This window comes from Nilaparvata lugens, chromosome 6 (genome assembly GCF_014356525.2).
Source record: "Nilaparvata lugens isolate BPH chromosome 6, ASM1435652v1, whole genome shotgun sequence".
Taxonomy (NCBI): Eukaryota; Metazoa; Arthropoda; class Insecta; order Hemiptera; family Delphacidae; genus Nilaparvata; species Nilaparvata lugens.
The window spans coordinates 428,763-450,283 of NC_052509.1; the positions used below are offsets into that span (position 1 = coordinate 428,763).

Here is a 21,521-nt window from a genome sequence, read left to right on the forward strand (position 1 = left end):
ATTTGGGATGTAGAATAATGAAATTCATTCATAAAAAAGCCTGTGAATTTATTCCCCAAATTTTGATATAAATAGTCCTAATGAATAGTTTATGTTTCATCACTAAATCAATTCTAGTACAATCTTTAGTCCAAACATATAATAACCTGAAATGTTAAATTTGGATTGATTTAAAACAAATAAAATTGAAATAATATACTTGAATATCACTATGAAATATCAAAGATGACAGTGGTAAATAATGAAAACAGATTAAAAAAAAACATTGGACAAAGAACAGAAAAAGTATACAATGCGAATAAAACTATCAACAAATTAAAAATACAACTTTCAATTTTTCAATTGTTTTGTATGTTCAAAATACTTTAATGTATAATTTTAGAAAATAACTTGTACCCTTGTAATATTTTCAAATAGATCACGACTAGCTTCGACATTTATTACACTCTCAAGTTTCTTTTTTTTTCAATAAAATAATAACTTATTTGAAAAAAGACACTTGAAAATGACTTGAATGTCAAAACTAGTCGTGTTTCATTTGAAAATATTACAAGGGTACTAGTTATTTTCTACTATTGTATCTTGAAATTAATTTGCAATTTCCAAGAGGTATTTTAGATTAATTTTTTAAACATATTTTGCAAATCTATTTGCACTTTCTATAAAGATTGTTATAGATGGTATTTATAGAAGTTCGGCTCTTGAAGTTTTCACCCTTATAACAGGGAAAGCAGGCTCATATAAAAAGATCATATAACTTATCTTATCTTAACTTATCGATATATTATCTGCGCTATCTGATATCTTATCAGAACAACCACTTAGCCAATAGCTACCTGAAGAAACAGATTAGTTGTAAATGAAACTTCGTAATGCAAGTTTATACTAATTTTTGTATGGATTGACGTATAATTGAAAAAATAATATTAATATCAACATTGAACAAATACTGTAATATTAACATAAATGTGAGTTGTTTCTTCGTAATAATCATAAAAATCTTTACTCAGTATACTTTTTTATGCAGTGTTGGATTGATTGAATAATATTTTGTGATTTGGCAGACCGTTGATAGGCCGTGGTGAGTCTATGGGCAAGCCGGAACAGAAGGTGAAACCGCTGACAATGCATGCCGTCAAACCGCCCGTGGGCACAGTGCAGCCCACAGCACGGGTCACCACTGTTCAAACTGACGCCAAACCCCCCATGGACACTGTCAAAAAGGTGAGTTTATAACTGGAACAAGTATGTGTTGAACTAACTTTGTCGAAAAAGTAATTTTTAAACAAGTATGAGCACCCAAATTTTCATATACTGTAGTTTCAATGAATGAATAAATTTAATACTTGATATAATAATATAATACTAACAATATAATTTAATATAACAATTTAATGCTCAATTTTCATTAGTTTCAATTTAAAACGATTGGTAGAGAAAAATGAGATCAACACTAACTATTACTCTTCTAAATTTAGATTGATAACTTTTTCTAAAATAGGGTTAGGTTGGGAGAGAAAAACTGGGTTACAATAACTATTTCTCTCCCATATTTAGATAATTCTAATGTTGCCATTCAACACAAATTACGATTTCATATTGGTTCAATATATTATCAAAACATAGAAATAGATCTTTTTTTTCAATAAAAATTTTTCGACATCAACAGTGAATAGTGTACACTCATATTTGCCATTGATTGAACGAAATTTTATTGATTAACTGAGTGCAACAATTTTCCAAGGTCTAGAATTTAAAATTCCTTATGAAAGGCCAAGCAAAATTCAACCCAGCTTTATCCAAATCAAATCTTATTAGATAGAATTGAAAGCAATGGGAGAATTGTGGTTTGAAAATCTATGTATTGAGAATTCAATTTTCACCAAAATTCATTTTGATTGAAAGATTTTAATTTCAAAACATATTCACATAATAAAAATACAATAACAAAAATTGCAATCAATTTTATATGTTCACCAATTAACCTCATTCCAAACTATTCCGATAAGTTTGACTGTTGCAATATGTAAAATGAAATAAATATTTGACTCGCCGATTTGAATGCACTGTACTTTCAACTACTGTATTTCGTTCAATATACTTCTCTAATCTTTGATTTCTTTTTTAAACACCACAGTTTGACAATATTGTAATTTTCCTCTCTAGTCCTAATTTTTTTTTGTAAACACCACATATCGAAAATAGTTTTAATTCACTTCTCTAATCCTAGATTTCTTTTGTTAACCATTATGATACCAGAAAATAATTCTAAAATAATCCTGTACATTCACATTCGTCATTGTTTCGAATATAAATTTCGCCGATCTGAATGCAGTGTACTTCAACTACTGTATGTAGTTCAATATCCTTCTCCAATCTTTGATTTCTTTTGTATTCCCCACAGATCGACAATAGTTTAATTTTCGACTCTAATTCTACATTTCTTTTGTAAACACCACAAATCGAAAATAGTTTAATTCACTTCTCTAATCCTAGATCTCTTTTGTTAACCATAGATCGACAAAGAAATCCCGGCGGCCGACTTTGATCGTCCCTCGAAACCAGCAGCCGATAAGTCTACTGACTGCGCTGTCACTAGAAACAGTACAACAGCAGCTGCTAAAAACAGTACAACAGCTTCTAAAAACAGTACAACAGCTTCTAAAAATAGTCCAACGTCGGCGGCCGACCGAGATAAAGGCTCGCAGCGCTCTCGCTCCTCATCGCGTTCACGCTCTCCCTCTCCCTCCCCGCTGCCACGGCGCAAGGCGGCTGTCACGTCAGCCTTCCTTTCGGCGACGTCGGCGGAAAGAAGCCGCGCCGGTAGGAAACAGTCGCCGGCTCCGTTCTTGAGCAAGAAGAGTCGCAAGTCCTCGCCGTCCTTGAAAGATGACGGGCAGATGGCTGGGCCTTCCGGCAAAGGAAAGAGGTAAGATAAAGTACAGTAGACACAATAGTTCTAGTATAAAAAATAACCTGCTTTTATATGCCATGTTTATCATGCCATAGTTCAATCAGTTTTACAATATGGATTAGTGATATGGGGTGCTGCATATGATGTACACATGGAAAATCTATTTATCATTCAAAAAAATATAATAAAAACTATCTTGAATAAACCAAGGTTATACCCAAAAAATCTAATTTTCCTGGATCTTGATGTTTTTAACGTGAGACAACTATATGTCAAAGTCTTAATAAAATACTTAGTAAAAAATAGAAATATCTTTCCAAAGCTGATCAAGAACACTTATCATTTCAGACCGGGTGTAACAGAGGAATTTCAAGTTTATCCTACTAAACTTTCATTGATCAGAAGACAGCTAATTTACACAAGCAGTAAACTGATCAATGAAATACCTTTTGACTTAGATTTCAAAATTAGTCAAAAGAGCGTCAATGAGTGGATTGAAAGGGAATTTTCTTTACCTTAAATATAGTAATTTAATTTTGATTCTTTCATTTTCATTTTTTAGTCTTTTCTCTGCACAATATTTGTTTGATTTTTTATGTTTCTGCTGTCTATTGTAATTATTAGTTGAATTTAACCATAATTTTTTTCAATTCTCACCAGCGGGCAAAGAGTTTCTTTTTGCTGGTGATGTCGAGATTTTATATTTTATTTTAATTCTATTCAAGTATATGTATGAGTAATTATGTTTATTTAATTATATTTTTAATGATATGTCACATTATAAAGAGTTTGTAATATGTTTTGAATATTTTATTCATTTATTCATTTATTGTATAAAATACTATAATCATAATATAATTATGACATAAAGGCAATAAAATGAAATTGAAATTGAAATATGACTGGGCGTTCCGGCAAAGGAAAGAGGCAAGAGAAAGTACAGTAGTATTGTAGTAGAAAGTAGAAAGTATGGTAGTTCTTTTATAAAAAAAAACTTATTAAAAATAACCTGCTTTTCATCTTCCATGCATTATTAAAATTCGGGGAAGGAACAGCTATGGCATGTGCCTTTATCCCTCCCATGATCATTTTAAACCTAGAACGACAACACAATACAAGCAACCTTCAAAGACAACATGGGGTTGTCCCAACGCATGATATTATGAAACTCTTTTTAGTAATTTTATTAAGTCAGAGCATTTCTCTAACTAGAAATCTATAATTTTGGTCGTTTACATTATTCATATTTGAAAATAAGAAAAATATTCGAGTGAAGTCCATATTTATTTATTTATTCAATCATTTAACATGGTACAAGTTCAAGAAAAGCACCACAGGCTTTATATGGTCCCAATATGGTTCCAATTCTGATTTATACGACAGTCCAAATGTAGCTAGATGTGTCACTTTCACATTTATGAAAGTCAACTATACATGTAAGACAACAGGGGTGACGCATAACCCCAAGAAATTTTTCACCCACTTGTGGCCGTCTTACAGCTGCAAAATCACGTGTGCAGGAAGTTGATAGACTAGTTAGAGAATACAAAAATCCCAGATCTACAAATTTACTGCAGCCAATGTAACATCAGAAATTTAACGTCAGAACCTGTTGTCCTAGGTTCAATGAATTCTGTATAATTGGTTCAATAAACGATTCAAAGCTATGAGGCTACGATTAATCCCTGTTTTCCTTCTAGGGTTAATGAATGCTGTATAATTGCATCCATAAATCATTCAAATAGAATTTCATGTGTATTCTCATTTCTATTCTGTAAACAAATAGGTTCTACTCTTTGTTTCTAAAAGTTATACACTCATCTACATATTTATTTTCTGTTCTGAATATGTTAATTGTTCATTTGTTTCCATTATAATGTAGTGCTAGTATGCAATGGGTCTTGCAAGACCTGGCAATACATTGCCATTTGTGATAAATAATCAATAAAAAATAAAAAAAAACTTTATCATAAGATTCAATCAGCGTTCTCCCAATTATCAAGAGTTAACAATTTTATGTCCAATATTTACTTTGTAATGAAAATCAATATTTCATCTTCAGAGTAGTTTGAAGTATTGAAAATCATTTTCGTTTGTATCAATATTTATTCGGGATATTACTATGAATAACCATTGTTTGTTTTACTATTTATTCGGGATAGTACTATAATCAACTGTTATTTGTTTTATTTTAGATCGAAAGGCAAAGGCGGGGCAGCTCCTGATAATGCTAGCACCCAGTTTGGAGCCAACCTGGAAGAGGCTCCTGTCTTCTACCCGACCGAGAAAGAATTCCTCGATCCTCTCGAGTACATTGAGAAGATTCGACCAGTTGCCGAGAAGTTTGGCATCTGCAAGGTTATACCTCCTGCTGATTTCAAGGTAATTTTTTTCATTTCATTTATTTCATAATTATAGTAATTATAGTAATTATGGTAATTAGTAGGTTTTAGAGGCCGTAAAGCAATATAATTTTTTTAGAATATTTGTGAGTTTTGCCGATAAATTCAATGAAACATGAAACTTTTCTAACTGCAGTAGCTACAGGTACAAGAATATTCCACAAATTAACAAAGCGAATAGCTAAGAAACGTGATTTTAAAGAATGGAAAGATTGTAGAGCATTCAACTCCTTCCGTAAATTTGTTACTCAATAGTGCACCAAAACCAGAAATCTAGTCTAATCAATGTTTAAATGTCTCAACAGGGCTTGGTGAAACCAGGCATAAAATGTATGCTAAAAATTGAAAGAGCATCAACTTGACTTGAGATTCATTTGGCAGTATTAACCCTCTAATACTAGTAGTTCAGTGTACAGTAGACCTCGCGCAGTTATAAACCACAGTCTCCTCTAATAATACTGTCTATCAGAGTTTATTATGTCCTGTCCTGTCGTGTCGGCGAGATATCGGTGTATAAAGAGCTATGCTGCTATCATCAAAAGCTTTCTGAGTTGAAAGCAGAGAAAAGTTGGGAGAAAATACTATGCTACTTCAAGTTATCAATTGCATGCCTCACTGCATGCAATTAATAGTCCACACAACAGATGTGTTTTCAATGAGTTACATTGAGATATTGAATTGCATGCAATTTATAATCCACTCGACAGCTGATTTTTGATGAATAATTCTATAGTCTGATTTTTACTCTAATATTTGCGTATGAAGGAGGCTCCTTCCCCTTTTATATTATCCTTGAAATGCAAAATTTCAAAAAAAACCTTGTACTGTACGTCGACCGACGCGAAATTAAAAAAGGAACATACCTGTCAAATTTCATGAAAATCAATTGCTGCGTTTCGCCGTAAATGCGGAACATAAATATAAACATATAAACATAAATAAAGAGAAATGCAAAACCGTCGACTTGAATCTTAGACCTCACTTCGATCGGTCAATAAGTGTTATAAAGTTTATGCTGAAAATTGGTAGTGCTAACCCATCAACTTTCTTTTAGATCTAAAAAAATTGCCAATTGAAAAATTTATGAAAAAAATATACTCGCTCATTATCCGTGTACTACTTATCAATAAATAAATAATTGTTCGTTGTTTATTGTAGCCGGAATGCAAGGTGAGCGATGACATGCGTTTCACGGCGTACAACCAGTACGTACACAAGATGCAGCAGCGATGGGGGCCCAACGTCAAGGAGATGTTGGCCATCAGGCGCCATCTTGCCACGCAGAGCATCAGCATGAGTCAGCCGCCATGGATCGGTGGCATGGAGGTAAATTATTTATCTATTTTGAAGTTGCTTTTGAATAATTTTCATAGTAAATTATTGCGTCAAATGTGTGTAATTCACTTCATCACGGTTCTCAGTTGATCTCGAAACAACAATTCACATTACAATATCAACTACCACATGGACAGCCAACAGGAGATGAGATAATAATCAAGAATCAACGGAATAACACTTTATACACAGTTCACAAGAAACAGTCACAGAAATACCTGGGAGTTACAATGGCCTCTTTTCTGCGCTGGGATCATCATCTCAATGAATTATGCGGGAGACTGAGGAAAACCATCTACAGATTCAGGATCCTGAGGACACTGGTCGACAAGGGATGTCTAATAGTTATCTACTTCTCTCTAGCACAGTCCCTCATGCTGTATGGGATTGTAGGATGGGGAGGTACAAGCTTCTTGCTCATCGAACCGCTCCTCAGGGTACAGAGGCTGATCATGAGGGTCATCAACCAGAAGCCTCCACGCTATTCATCAGACCAGCTATTCAATGAGTTTGACGTGATAGATGCAAGACAGCTTTACTCCAAGGAGATACTATGCAGATTACACAAAACCCAACAACATTTCAAACCAGAAACCACAACCACAACACCAGATACAAAAATTTTCTCATCACCAATGTTGCAAGGAAGGCACTATACCAGAGACATTTCAATCATTTAGCACCAACATTATATACTTCCTGCAAACTTTAAACAGATTAATCATCCTAGAAAGTTCAAAACAATAGTACACAATTGGTTGATGAGCAAAGGAAGACGGAACATACAAAACATTTCAAACAACAACTAAAACCACCTAGTGACTTACTAAGCACTAACTAATTAATAATCCGCAAAAAACAAAACAAACAAAACCTACTTTAGAACATGGTACGCCATAGTGGATTAGGTCAATTTACACACAGAAAACAGTAAACATGTAGAACACACATTATAAGACATTTTTTATTGTAACTAACTATTGTATGTAATTGTAATTTATCTAATATTTTCTGTAATTGATGTAGCAGTTTTAGTTTATTTTGAAAATAAACAAACATTTATTCATTTATTTATATTTTCTAGCAATTTACATCACAATTAACTACTATATCTACCAAAATGTGTCAGTATCTAGAATATTTAGCGCTTGAACGAATAAGAGTCTTCCTCTAAATAGAGTATTAATGCACTTTCGTGTGTTGATTGTTGAAATGTAACTGTAATGTGTGTCACAGGTGGACCTGCCCCGGCTGTACCAGACAGTGCAGAACTGCGGTGGCCTGAAGGAGGTGATGGAGAAGAAGCGGTGGACGCGGGTGGCCGACGCCATGCGCATCCCCAAGTTCGCACAGGACCGCGTCACCAAGCTCGACGACATCTACTGCAAATTCCTGTTGCCCTACGACACCCTCTCGCATGGTCAGTCATCAGCATTACTATCAACACTTTGAACAGAAAATTAGGTGGGGAAGAAGATGGAGAAACGGTTGAGTTAAAAAGAGGTTTAGAAAGCAGAAGAAGAAGAAGAAGAAGGTAGAGGATGAGAAGAAGAAAAAGAAATTACGGGTTAATTAGCAACAAGATAGGATTTATATTGAAGGAAATTTCCTACTTTAAAATGGGTCCAGATACAAGTGCAAATTGTTGAACCGCTTGATACAAGGCTGCTAATCCATATCCTATCACTGTAGCTTTATGATGTACATTTTAGTCAATTTAGTCAGAATATGATGTATATTTTAGTCAAAGAGAAAAAGAGAAAGAGACAGCATAGAGAAGAGGAAGAAAAACAACAATCGAGAAAGAAGAGAAAAGAAAGGTGGTACTGAGTAGGATAAGAAGAAAAAAGAGGGGGAAAATTAAGAAGAGAAACTGTGGGCTTAATCGAATGCATTGAAATTATCTTGCATAGGTTACAAGTGGTTTTGAATTGACTGGATTCACTCCATATCAGTATTATCAGTAATCGTGTCTGGTACAGTTGAAGGTGTGTACAGATATACGCGCCGCGAACATGAGCAATTCACTTTTAATCAGCTGATGCCAAGCTTTTTATATCTATGTCTTACCGTTTCTGTAAAAATACAGGTATAATCAGCTGATTAAAAGTGAATTGCTCATGTTCGCGGCGCGTATATCTGTACCTTTAGGTAGGTGCACACAGATCGTCATCGGACGATTAGATTTGATGCATTGTTTTCAATTGGAGTTTTTTTTCAATGCGCACTTCAATTGAAAACAATGCATCAAATCTAATCGTCCGATCCGTCCGATGCGTGCCGTCCGTCCGATGACGATCTGTGTGCGCCTACTTTTAGAATGTTATTCCCATAACTAACTTCTCATGAAACTGTTCACACTCGTTCGGCCGGGCTGAGTGGAAATGGTCTCATCAGAACTTATGGGTATTATATTTTCACTGTACCACACATTACTGAAACTGATATGTGGCAATCCAGCTTAAATTGTAGAAAATGCATTATTTATGTATTGGTCAACATAGCCTAATTACAAACAAGAAGATTCAACAATATTCATCAAATTGAATGAAAAAGACTAAGAAATTGTCAAAAACCACAGATTTATTGATACTTAGAAAGACCGATTTCGGTTATTACACCATTGTCAATCTCTGATAAACTCACTAATAACCGAAACCGGTCTTTCTAAGTATCAATAAATCTGTGGTTTTTGACAATTTCTTAGTCTTTTTCATTTAATATGAAAATGGTGAATAATCACCACTATATCAACTTCTCAACTACACAAAAAGTGAAAAAATATTCATCAAAATAACATACATACGAAATTATAAGCTTCCTCATATCAAGATAACAAATAGAAATTAACGTATATAATGCATATTGTTGAATATACACTATATTTGAAGTAAACATATTCTTATAATATAATATGTTGGTTGCATCCCTCTTTAACAATACCTTGTGTTATTTTTTTTATCGTTTATCTTGAGATGGTTGTCAAGTATTATTATGATCGCTGTTTGATGAATGTGTTGTGTTTTCAGATGAACGCACACGACTATTCCAACAAGTCGAGTTGGAGTGGGAGAGACGGATGCTGAGAAACGACAGCTATTATGATGACGATGACGAAGATGATGACTCTTCTGACAGTGATGACAGCTGTAATCTGGAAGAGTGCATTGTCAAGGTAGGTTGTCACACCTAAAATATTATCTATAACGCCAGCCACAAACGTGAAGTTCCACCTAACATGTTAGAAAGAATTTAATTTCTATTCAACTTCGGTCACCTTTAAAGCCCTCTTCGCCTCTGCACACCTACGTTGGATGTGACTGGCTCTAAACCTAGCTCCGCAGTGCAGGCTGGATGCTTGTCTGACTCGGACTAGGCGCTGAGACAGCAAATAATAGCAGCGTTGGTGGGAATGCGAGCGGCCGCAGTAACATCTTCCACCCAGCAATGGTCGGCGTAGTTCCGCCTAGCGGACAGACGAAAGATCAATCCAGTCGGTTATTTGATCCCTCCAGCCAGGCTCAGCCAAGCAGCCGAGCATCTTAAATGACAACAACGCCAAGCTGTGAGAAACCATCCTGCACTGCGGCGCTAGGTCTACGATAGAACATGCGTGGAAAAAATGTATGTCATGCATGTTCATGAGGCACATACACATGTTCATCATCAGCGAGAGACTTCTATCATAAAATAAACAACCGACAACAATAAATAAACCATTGGAAAATTGCAAATTATAATGATAGAAAAAAATTAATCTGAAATAGAGCAGCGAAGAAAAAGTACGCAAAATAATAGGAGATACGAAAACATAACCTCATAATTCTGCTTGAAGTGTGTCGCTGTGATCACAGCTGTAATGACACAACAATGTAAGATGACTGTGTATCATGTATCATACATGTTTACCATGCTTAGTGGTCAATTGTTAGTGGCCAGCTTTAGACGTGACGTAACGTTTCGCATGTACGATAGGACTGTACAACCGGAAACCTGAACGTTAGTGGCAGTCACTTCCGACTTGAATATGCACTATTTTGTGAGCTCTTGCAGGTCAGCTGTTACAGAACACTGTTCGCCTGGCACTCGAAAATGTCCATTGGAACGTTACATTAGTGCGTGTGGCCTAACGTTCAGGTTTCTTCACTACTGTTCAGTCGAACCTGTCTGATTGATTCCAAATTTTTATTTGAAAATTTCAGTAGGCCTAGTTCTCATATAATATTATTTCTTACAGATGTTATCATTTTTTTGTATAGCCTAAATCTTATAATTTTTTATGTTTGTTTTTCAGGGGAAAACAATGGCACTGAGCGCTTTCTACAGAGTGGCGCGTAACACGATGGCCGTTCACTTCCCGAAGAACGACTCGCCATCGGCGGGTGAAGTGGAGGCTGAATTCTGGGGGCACGTGGCTTCTCGACAGAGTCACGTGTGCGTTCACTCAGGTATGTCACATGTATTCAATAAGCTGCGTACACATATTCGTGCTTCCAACCCGCACCGAGCACGCTCCTCCCTCGTACCGCCTTCGTACCACCATCGAACCACAGTCGGACCGCCCACGCACCCATCATGAACGTTACGGAAGATGTTAGATCTTCTCGCGTTCCCCGGTCGAACTACTCTTGCTCCCTGGTCGATCATCAATCGCTCTGCTGGAGTCACGTTCGGTTGCGGAGCAGAGCGAGAGTCTGTACGCACCTTTAGACTTCATCAAAAGAATGGCGCATCACTAAGAAGTAGGCTGTTAATACAGTCTAATTCCCAAAAAAACTTTCAAAATTCTCCAATTGATTTGACCGTCTTTATAATTTTCAAGTTCCTTATTATAAGTGTTTAGCTAAAAAAACGTTTTAAAACATTATTTACTTAATAAATTTTCACCTTAGTTTGTGATAAAATTTTCACCTTGGTTTGTGATATAGTTCTTTTACTGGTTTTTTAAACGAATTTCGTTTATACAAATGAACAGTTTCTGTAGTATTATAAGCCAGAGTAGTATTAAACGAATTTCGTCATTTCATAACTTGAAACTACGAAGTATTCTCTCCACTTGAAAAGCTTCAGTGTGTATAGGTAATTCTATTAGTGTTGACTTATTCAAATAAGATAAACCAGCCAGGAGCCAGGTCGCACAGTGTTGTATTATAGGATCTGTAAGATGAGGTGGCAGTATTCTTGACACAACAACCTCTAAATAAAAACTTTCGGATTGTTTAGTGTTATTTCCGGCTCTTATCAACCCTTCGAAATTCAAAATTCATCAGTCATATCTCGAATACGTATTCTCTGAGTGTTAATCTTTGGTGAAAACAGAAATTTTAAACTTAACCTCACTTTGGACTATTTATGTGCCAAAATCAAGGAATTGAAGAAGTTTTGGGCAATTGCCTGTTTCTCTTTCCAAATATCGTGTTTGTGACTGTTCTAATAAATAAATAACTAATATCTCTCTACTTTGACTATATTTTGTCAGTATAATTGAATATTCATTATATAGAGATGGAATTGAAAATAGGTTTCTGTATAATTATGCTATTTCTTCATTTAATCAAATTTGTAATGTTTTGTTTTTCAGGTTCGATTGACTCTGGCCCTCACGGCTACGGGTTCCCCATTGTGAAGAACAGCGCCACGTCGAAACATCCCTGGAACTTGAAGGTGCTCACCAACAATGCCGGGACGATACTGCGGTCGCTGGGGCCGCTCATGGGTCAGTTGTAGCTTCATTTAAAATTCAATTAGTTTTCTAGTGCCCGGTTGCAGAGTCGTTACATATAATCAAACATAGCTATGTGAGACATAGTTTAAAATCACTGACATAAATGGTCAGTCGTTGCACAGTCGTTTGCCGAAGCCCATTTAGCTGTATCTCGAATTAGTATCACACATAGGTCACACTGCAGCTCTATTCACTTTTTTCCGTACATGCTTCTATCCAACCAATGTCTTGGCATCGGGCAAAGTTTCAATCGACATCACTGTGAAAATACCTAAAAGACCTCACATAAAATTTATAAACAATATGGCGACTCTTGGCTTTTGGCGAGATTTCTCACCATACTTAGCGATTTGGAGGTTATAAACAACTTGAAAAAACATAGGGAGAGAACAAATAATTTACTTATATACAGATGGTTTTTCGTAAACATCTTTCAAAAAAAGCTATCACAACCTCTAAAATATAGGTATTCATCTGGATTCTAGTCTTAACTGGCAATCTCATGTGGATCATACTTGTTCTAAACTAAGTTCAGTGATTTTTATTTTAAGAACACTATCCCGCTATTGTACTTTCAATATACTTAAATGCATATATTTCGCTTTATTTGAATGTCATCTGAGATATGGAGTAACAGTTTGGGGCAATTCTTCTGAAAGAAATGTAAGAAAAATATTCACTTTACAAAAAAAAGCCATTAGATGTATGTGTAAACTGACGAGATATCAGTCCTGCCGAGATTATTTTAAAATTGAAAGTATTCTCACATTTCCATCTTTGTTCATATATAAGACTATCCTTAGCACCGTTGATAATAATTTTCTACCCACTAATAGCAATATCCACAGTCATAGAACAAGAACAGCTAATAACTATCATTTACCTAATGTTAATTTAGCAATAGCAAAGAAAAATCCATTTTATCAAGGAATACTTTTTTACAATAAGCTCCCAAATGAAATAAAATCTGTTAAAACAAATAAAAATGTATTTAAAGCCCACTTGAAGAAATATTTATTGAATGGTGGCTTCTATTCCATAAAGGAATACATGGATAATTAGTGGATACATTTCAATAATATTGTGTACTTATCAATTAATAGCTGTGATAACTTATTGTACTTTTGTGTTTTGTACTTTGTGACATTGATCATTTTCATGTATTTTATTTGTTTTTATAATAATTTGACGTTTGCCATATCTGTAATGTACAGTTTTTATGCAATAAAAATATTTATTATTAAAAATGCATTTGGCGGGAGTAGATATTGGATTCAACAGCACGACTTTGGGCCCATAACTTAACTGACCGTTTTTAGCTATTGGATACATAAATAAGCTCTTTCTGACGACTGTGCAACGAAATCATGTGTCTAATTGGGCGTTTTTAATTTTATGGGAGCTATAGTTTACTTTGACGTCTGTGCAACGAAAAGTGTAGTTATGGCTTCATAAATAAGTTAAATGCCTGTTTTTAAGTTTATGTGACGACTCTGCAACCGGGCATTAGTGTCTATTAGGCTAGCAAATAATGATTTATATTGAATTCTTTAAAACTCTGAATTCTTTATATCAAAACTGTATGAGAATTTTTTTTTATTGGGTGATTTTGATTCAGTAATTGAAATTTTGTATCTCTGCTGAACAGGTGTGACTGTGCCCACTCTGCATGTGGGAATGGTGTTCACCACCTGCTGTTGGTACAGAGACCCTCACGGTTTGCCGTGGATAGAGTACCTCCACACCGGAAAAAGTAAAATATGGTAAGGCTCAACTGTTGATTTTCCATGGACTTTTCATTTTTGTCGTGATTTAAGCACGATTAAAATTGTCTGAATCAAGCATGTCTAAATTTGGGGTGAGGAATATTAAAGGGTTCGTCTGGTTTTCCTCTTTCAATATGTACAATATTATTGCAAATGCACAAATTTACAATATAAATGATACGTTTTTGTTGTACAGATTAATAAATTGTTGAAACGCAATAAAGAATATCGAGTACATTTTTATTTTATTGTATCATAACAAATAAATAAATAAAAGGGTACTTGATATATTTTATTGTGTTTCAAAATTCTCAGTTTATTTTTGATAAAAAGTGTACACATTATCATCTTTTTCCGGTCTCATGAATTGAACTGTTGCTATATCCCATCAGGTACTTCATCCCTAAATCGTCGAGTTCCTTTTCCAATTAGTGATTGTTGGTTGTATCGATGTTTAGATTTAAAATTGTATCGATAATTTCAATACTAATCTATATGTAACTTACAACAATCGATGTAGTAAACTATCGGGGGAGCAGAAGCAAGATGGCTGCTCGACCTTTAAAGTGTACTAGTCAAGGCGACTCTGTTTTAACTTTCTTCTGATGCATTTAAATGGGTTCAATTAATAAACAAGTATGTTTATAAAACATTGTATTTTTTTATAAGATCCAGTATACTACAGTAAATCAATTGTTGTTATTCTCTACAGGTACGGCATCCCAGACTCGTCGAGCGCCGCATTCCGGCTGGCGATGGAGGAGTGCGTGCCGCGACTGTGTCGCCGCGACCAGCGACTTTGGCTGGCGTCGGACACGGCGATGGTGTCGCCGCACCTGCTGGCCGCCCGCGGCGTGCGACTGTGCCGCACCGTGCAGCAGCCGGGCCAGTTTATCGTCGTCTTCCCCAAGGCGTTCACCTCGTCAGTGTGCACCGGCTACCTGGTCTCAGAGAGTGTCTACTTTGCGCAGCCATCCTGGCTGGCTACTGCGCATGCTGTCTTCAAGGTCGGTTGTGGTCAGAGAGTTTGAGCTTGGGGATATTTTAAAAGTATTCTGGATATTTTACTTTCGATAATTCACTTTTATTTTCAATAGTTCAAAACACCATGATTATAAAATAGTAAATCTGCTATCTTAAGAAACCCCAATTACTTTGTGAACAAAGCTTTTCTAAATCTAATTTGTATGAATCTAGATGGAATACATATTTCTCTTACATGATTCATGCCTATTAAGAGTGTTCTACGAAAGGTGTAACAGCCGAAGACCATAGATTCTACATGAAATTTGCAACAAAAAATGCCTAGTAAAATTATCTTATACAGTATACAGGATGTTTACGAACTCCCTACCAATACTCTAGGGCATTGTTCCTGGGTGAAAAACATATCTAAATATCATATTTAAATTGTCCGGAAGTCTTGAGTTACTCACACAGCGGCCATTTTGATTTTTGCACTTATTATTTTTCTTTTAAATAATGGTTAAACATACGAAATTGAAACTTTGCACGATCATTTATAACAACTAGACAAAGCTAGAAAAAAGTTATGATAATTTTTCAAATTCATAAAACAAAATTGCGGCCATTTAAAATTTTGTTTCTTAAATAACTCAGAAACCGTTGGTTTCACAAAAACATTACATGAATAACTTTTTTTAGTAAATTTAATCGCCTATCGACTGGTACCAGATTTTCTAAGATTGGACCAATATTATCTGAGATATGGCAGCCTTAGTGATAGGTGACCACTGAAAGTTTGTTGCAGTGCAAACCAAGGCATGCTGATGGAGTCGCCTCAATTATGCAAAAATCTCTATTTGCATTGAATGTTAATAGTAAGCAATTTTAGTTTATTACAAAAAATAAAATAACGTTACATAACCCTCTAAAGGTGGGTGACCAACCACTAAAGCTACCATATGTCAGTTAATATTGGTCCAATTTCAAAAAATCGATAGGCAATTAAATTCACTAGAAAAAGTTATTCTTGTAATGTTTTTGTAAAACCAACGGTTTTTGAGTTATTTAAGAAACAACATTTTAAATGGCCGTCATTTTGTTTTAAGAATATGAAAAAATATTTTTTTTTTCTACCTTTGTCTAGTTGTTATAAATGATCGTGCAAAGTTTCAATTTCGTATGTTTAACCATTATTTAAAAGAAAAATAATAAGTGCAAAAATCAAAATAGCCGCTGTGTGAGTAACTCAAGACTTCCGGACAATTTAAATATGATATTTAGATATGTTTGTTACCTAGGAACAATACCTAGAGTATTGGTAGGGAGCTCGTAAACACTCTGTATATTATACCTATTATCATTAGTTTTCGAAATAAATAAGTATATAGATTTTTGAAATACTTCAATAACTAGAAAACTATTAATCAAAATCTAATTCCAAGGACATCATGGTTGGAAAGAGGAAGAAATTTCCTTTACGGTTCATATAATTTGTTCCTTTGTTTGACGTTTTTGAAATTTTTATGAGCGTTCAAACTGGTTGAAATTCGGCTTTGAACTCGGCGAATGTACTTCTTCAAAAACATCAAACAAAGGATTTCTTCTATAGTCACTGTAAACTGCATAATATATAAGTTTGATTCAACCTCACAAAAAGATGGCATTTTTCTCCGAATGTAAAATTGTTTCTTATTTTAATCTCATAAATATTTATTGCAGGATATCAGTGATAGTAGTGAGCCTTCAATGTTCTCATTGGAGAGGCTTCTATTCAGTATTGCATCGGATGCGAGATCTCATTTGGACGTACTGTCACAGGTAAAATACTCATCCAACCTTCTTACTTCTAATCAATGATGCTTTCTTATACAGGCCATCTCCTACATTAAATCTATTATTTCTCTCTTATCACATGATGTATATGATTTGTATATGTATATAATTTTGCGAATAAGTGTGAACCACCCTGCTAAGCTTACAATCCCTGAAAGAATGAAATGAAACCCACGGTACAGCTCTTTTTAACTATGAAATATGGATTGAAAAAAATCCTTATTAGGCGGAGTGATTTGCCAACTTGCTATGCTATTATCAACTATAGTGATATTAACTATATGGGAAGTTAACGATTTCACATGGCTTCGAAATCCACTATATCTCATGAAGAAGGAATTGCTTCCTGGTGGTTAAATACACAGTGAAGTTTCAATTTTCGATAAATTATTTATAAAAATTATATTATATTCCATAATATTTTAAATCCGTATTATGATTATAGTGGGCCTATGATATGATTAATATTATTATTAATTGTCTGATGATAATGTGAATATTGATTGTCATATATACAGTATTGTAGTTCAGTAAGTTAATAGATTATGTTAATGAGATAAATATTCATCTACAGATTATATTCATTATGATATGATGAATTCATCTACGTATCGTGAATTCATCTTGTATCACTAGAGCTTTGCTCCTAACATGTGAAATATTGTATGAATGAATAAAAATAAATGTTATAGCTTATATTATCTTTACTTTGTATATAAAGGCAAAATCTTTATTGCTGAAAACGTTGAACTATGTTATAACGTCAAAATACAAGCCAAACTAGTCTAACACAAATCAAAGTAGAAACGGTACATACTTTTCATATTAAGGTGAAATAAGAGCGATATTGTCAGTTCCACATTACTTATTTGAGCCCAACTGAAGTTTCAATGCACTTGAGACATTATCATCAGTGGTCTTTTTTTGCTTAGACTGAGGATTTTATTTCATTTCACGCTTTTATTTCACTTTAATCTTGAAACCACGATATCTCTGTTCATAGTGTAAATTTCAAAAGTGTTCATATTGGATAAATATCTCAAACTAGTTTTTATAGAAATAGAAAGAAAAATAAAAATCTCAGTACCCTTTATGAATTATTTAATAACAACATGTTTCGGACATTTATGCCATTTTCAAGTGATATGAAGTAAATAAGTAAATAAATAAATACTGCTGGAAGATTCCAGATAGAAAGAATCTCCCAGCAGTATTTATTTATTTACTTCATATCACTTGAAAATGGCATCAATGTCCGAAACATGTTGTGATTAAATAATTCATAAGGGGTACTGAGATTTTTATTTTTCTTTCCATCTCAAACTAGACTTACACATTAGACAAAAACTTTTTTACATGCAAGACACTCTCATTGTAAAATGTGTGCTGAAATAATCCCCAGAATAGAGACAATTTTCAATGAGGTAATGTCTTCATGAAAGGCTTGTGATGATTCTTCCTTTATTGAAATAGATTAAGAAACAAATACCTCCCAAAAAATCAATTCCAATATTGTTTTAAATTTCCAACTTATTTCCCTATTTCATCGATTAATTGGAAAATTGATCTACTCCAACTCGTATTGAATTGAATGTATGTTGTTTTAGGTGTTACCAATGGTGGAAGAGATAAAAGAGTCGGAACTGAACCAAAGATTTGAGCTGGAGAAGCTGGGTCTGACGCAGACTGAACGCATCCACTTGAGCAAGGCGCGAGGCAAGTCAAGGTTGGCGCACGACGAGGATGGAGACTATGAGTGTGACACGTGTCGCGCCAATCTCTTTCTCTCTCTGGTGAGTCACGCAAAAACTCAACACTTTCTATATTAAAACAGAAACATGTTGTCGAACCGCACAGAATTTCACCAAACACCGCCTTCTATGCTGATGCATCTTATTCTTACGGAAATATGAAGGTTGCTATAGTGAGCTAATCTCTCTCTCTCTCTCTCTCTCTCTCTCTCTCCCACCCACTCACTCACTCACTCACTCTCTCTCTCTTTCTCTTAATCTAGTAATTATTTAGCTTTGTATTGGAGGGTTGAGTGTAAGAGAGGGCCCTAACTCCGCCCTCCTAGGTAAAAAAAGGCAGCGATTCTATTCTCTCTCTCTCGCTCTCTTGTGAGGAAAGCAAAAACGCAACACTTTCTATTAATTAATACACAGAGATAGTCAAATTTCATGAAATCTCACAAAAACTGTGTCAGAAGATTATATATGTTGATGCATCTTATTCTTATGAAAATGTCAGAGTCGCTAGGAGACAAATCAACAAAATCTGTAGAAATCAAGCTAAAAAATATCAATTCAAAATACTACGACTTTGAACGCTGTTGAATATTGTCAAACCCACTTTTTTATTTAGCACTACTAGGCTACTCTGTTTTGTGGCTCAACCAGATTGGAGAGGTAAAATTTCAAAATAATTTATTTTAAAAACATTTGTAAATGTTGAACCTAAAAATCACATCAATCATCACAAAATATAGAATAACAATCCTATTATATTAAGCGAGCAATTTATGTATATCTGTTTATATTTTTATATCCGGTTATTTATGTTCAACGGATCTCGAAAACGGCTCCAACGATTTTCACTAAATTTGGAACATAGTAGGTTTATGACGCCAACATCAATACGAGCAAAACTAGGTTGCAGAAAAAACAGGCCCAGGATGAGTACTCAAGAACAGAGAAGGAGGTGAAAAAGTGTGTCAGAAGGGATCACCGAAAGTATGTAGATGATATGGCAGCTAGGGCAGAGCAAGCAGCAAGGATAGGTGACAGCAAAGAGTTGTACAGAATCACAAGAGCTTTATCCAAGAGATCCTATCGAAATGATGGCCCAGTAAAGAGTAAGGAAGGGCAATTGCTGACTAGTAAGGATGAGCAACTTGAAAGATGGAGAGAACACTTCATGGAAATTTTCAATAGGCAAAATGAGATAGAGGATCATGAAGAAATAGAGCACAGAGATGGGCCAGTGGTCACAGACATAGAATGGGAAGTGCCAACAAAAGATGAGGTGAAGAAGGCTATAAGTGAGATGAAAAATGGAAAAGCTCCTGGCTCAGACAATATCTCACCAGATGTTTTAAAAGTTGATGTAGAGACGAGTGCTGATATCTTGTATCCCCTAATCACCAAAATTTGGGAAGAAGAAAGAGTTCCTGCAGAATGGAAGACAGGTACTATAATGAAGATACACAAGAAAGGTTGCTCTACAGATTGTGTAAACTGGAGAGGGGTAACACTGCTCTCAGTGCCTAGTAAAGTGCTAGCAAGAGTAATCCTAAACAGGATAAAGGATTCTGTTGGTCCTCGTGACCTACGTGATTTCCACTCCTGGCCTTCTTTGTAGGTCCTACCGTTGAGAAAGGGGTCGCCAAATCGCCTCTTGGGCTCCTGGCCAACCTCGACTCAGCCTCCTGACCCACATTTGTGCCTGGAGTTTCACCCATCTTGAGTTTTTCTTTTTGCCCCTCCGAAACTGCCCTGATGGGCAGATCCCGATGGGTTTGAAGGCAAGGCAACTTCTGGAGTTGCCTTGGGGTTTGGTTTGTTGGTTTGTTTGTGGTTTCCACGAACAGCTAGGGAAGTGGAGTCAACCCAGACAAAGCCCCGCATGTCCAGGCAAGGCTAAATACTGCAGGAGGGCGCCTGGTATCCTGCAGGCACCCTCCGTTAGAAACACCATATAAAAGCACCACCCATCAGCACGGTCCACATCACACCTAGGGTTGGCCTAAGAAGAAGTGAGAATATAGCCAAGGAAGGCCGACAGATAGAAAAAGAAAGAAAGAATGGCACAAAGCTAAGTCAATGGAAAAAGTGCCATTCTAGAAATGAAAATCTCCAAAGCATATTAGGAAGTAGAAAGGGGGTCCCTTTTAGTCGCCTCCTACGACAAGCAGAGATACTGTGAGTAAATTCTGGTTTTCAACAGATTCTTGAGTACGATGTTCGACACAAAGCTCCCCCGACCCACAGGAGGCAAATTTCACCAAACTTGAGAGTTGCTATAGTGAGCTAATCTCTTTCTCTCTCTTGTGAGTCAAGCAAAAACGCAACACTTTCTATAATTAATACACAGAGATAGAGTCAAATCTCATGAAATCTCACAAAAACTGTGTCAGAAGATTCTATGTTGATGCATCTTATTCTTATGAAAATGTCAGAGTCGCTAGGAGACAAATCGACTAAATCTGTAAAAATCAATTTGAAAAAACATCAATTCAAAACACTACTACTTTGAACGCTGTTGAATATTGTCAAACCCACTTTTATTTAGCACTACTAGGCTACTCTGTTTTGTGGCTCAACCAGATTGGAGAGGTAAAAATTCAAAATAATTTATTTTAAAAACATTTGTAAATGTAACAAAAACCAAAAAATCACAAAATATAGAATAACAATAAATACATAAAACAAACAAGGTAAATAGTAAACAGCAATTCATGACAGTTGTAAGGCCGGTTACAGAGCTCGACCGACCGTCAGTGCGTATGCACCATCCTGACCATACGCATCCATACATCAGTTTTTCTGACTCACAAAATGGATGCCTTTACAGATTGTTTA

At 35.3% G+C, this 21,521-nt stretch overlaps 1 protein-coding gene across 1 annotated transcript in view; it reads left to right on the plus strand.

Annotated features, from left to right (window-relative positions):
• The window catches only part of LOC111052838, a 57,553-nt gene that overhangs the window by 26,945 nt on the left and 9,087 nt on the right, over positions 1 to 21,521 (plus strand). The window contains exons 12-23 of the mRNA XM_039431322.1: positions 1,065 to 1,224; positions 2,517 to 2,929; positions 5,110 to 5,296; positions 6,475 to 6,642; positions 7,888 to 8,071; positions 9,681 to 9,826; positions 10,946 to 11,099; positions 12,233 to 12,367; positions 14,025 to 14,139; positions 14,855 to 15,149; positions 16,828 to 16,926; positions 18,549 to 18,734. Coding sequence (XP_039287256.1) covers positions 1,065 to 1,224; positions 2,517 to 2,929; positions 5,110 to 5,296; positions 6,475 to 6,642; positions 7,888 to 8,071; positions 9,681 to 9,826; positions 10,946 to 11,099; positions 12,233 to 12,367; positions 14,025 to 14,139; positions 14,855 to 15,149; positions 16,828 to 16,926; positions 18,549 to 18,734 — 2,242 coding nt within the window. The remainder of the gene's footprint in view (positions 1 to 1,064; positions 1,225 to 2,516; positions 2,930 to 5,109; positions 5,297 to 6,474; positions 6,643 to 7,887; positions 8,072 to 9,680; positions 9,827 to 10,945; positions 11,100 to 12,232; positions 12,368 to 14,024; positions 14,140 to 14,854; positions 15,150 to 16,827; positions 16,927 to 18,548; positions 18,735 to 21,521) is intronic.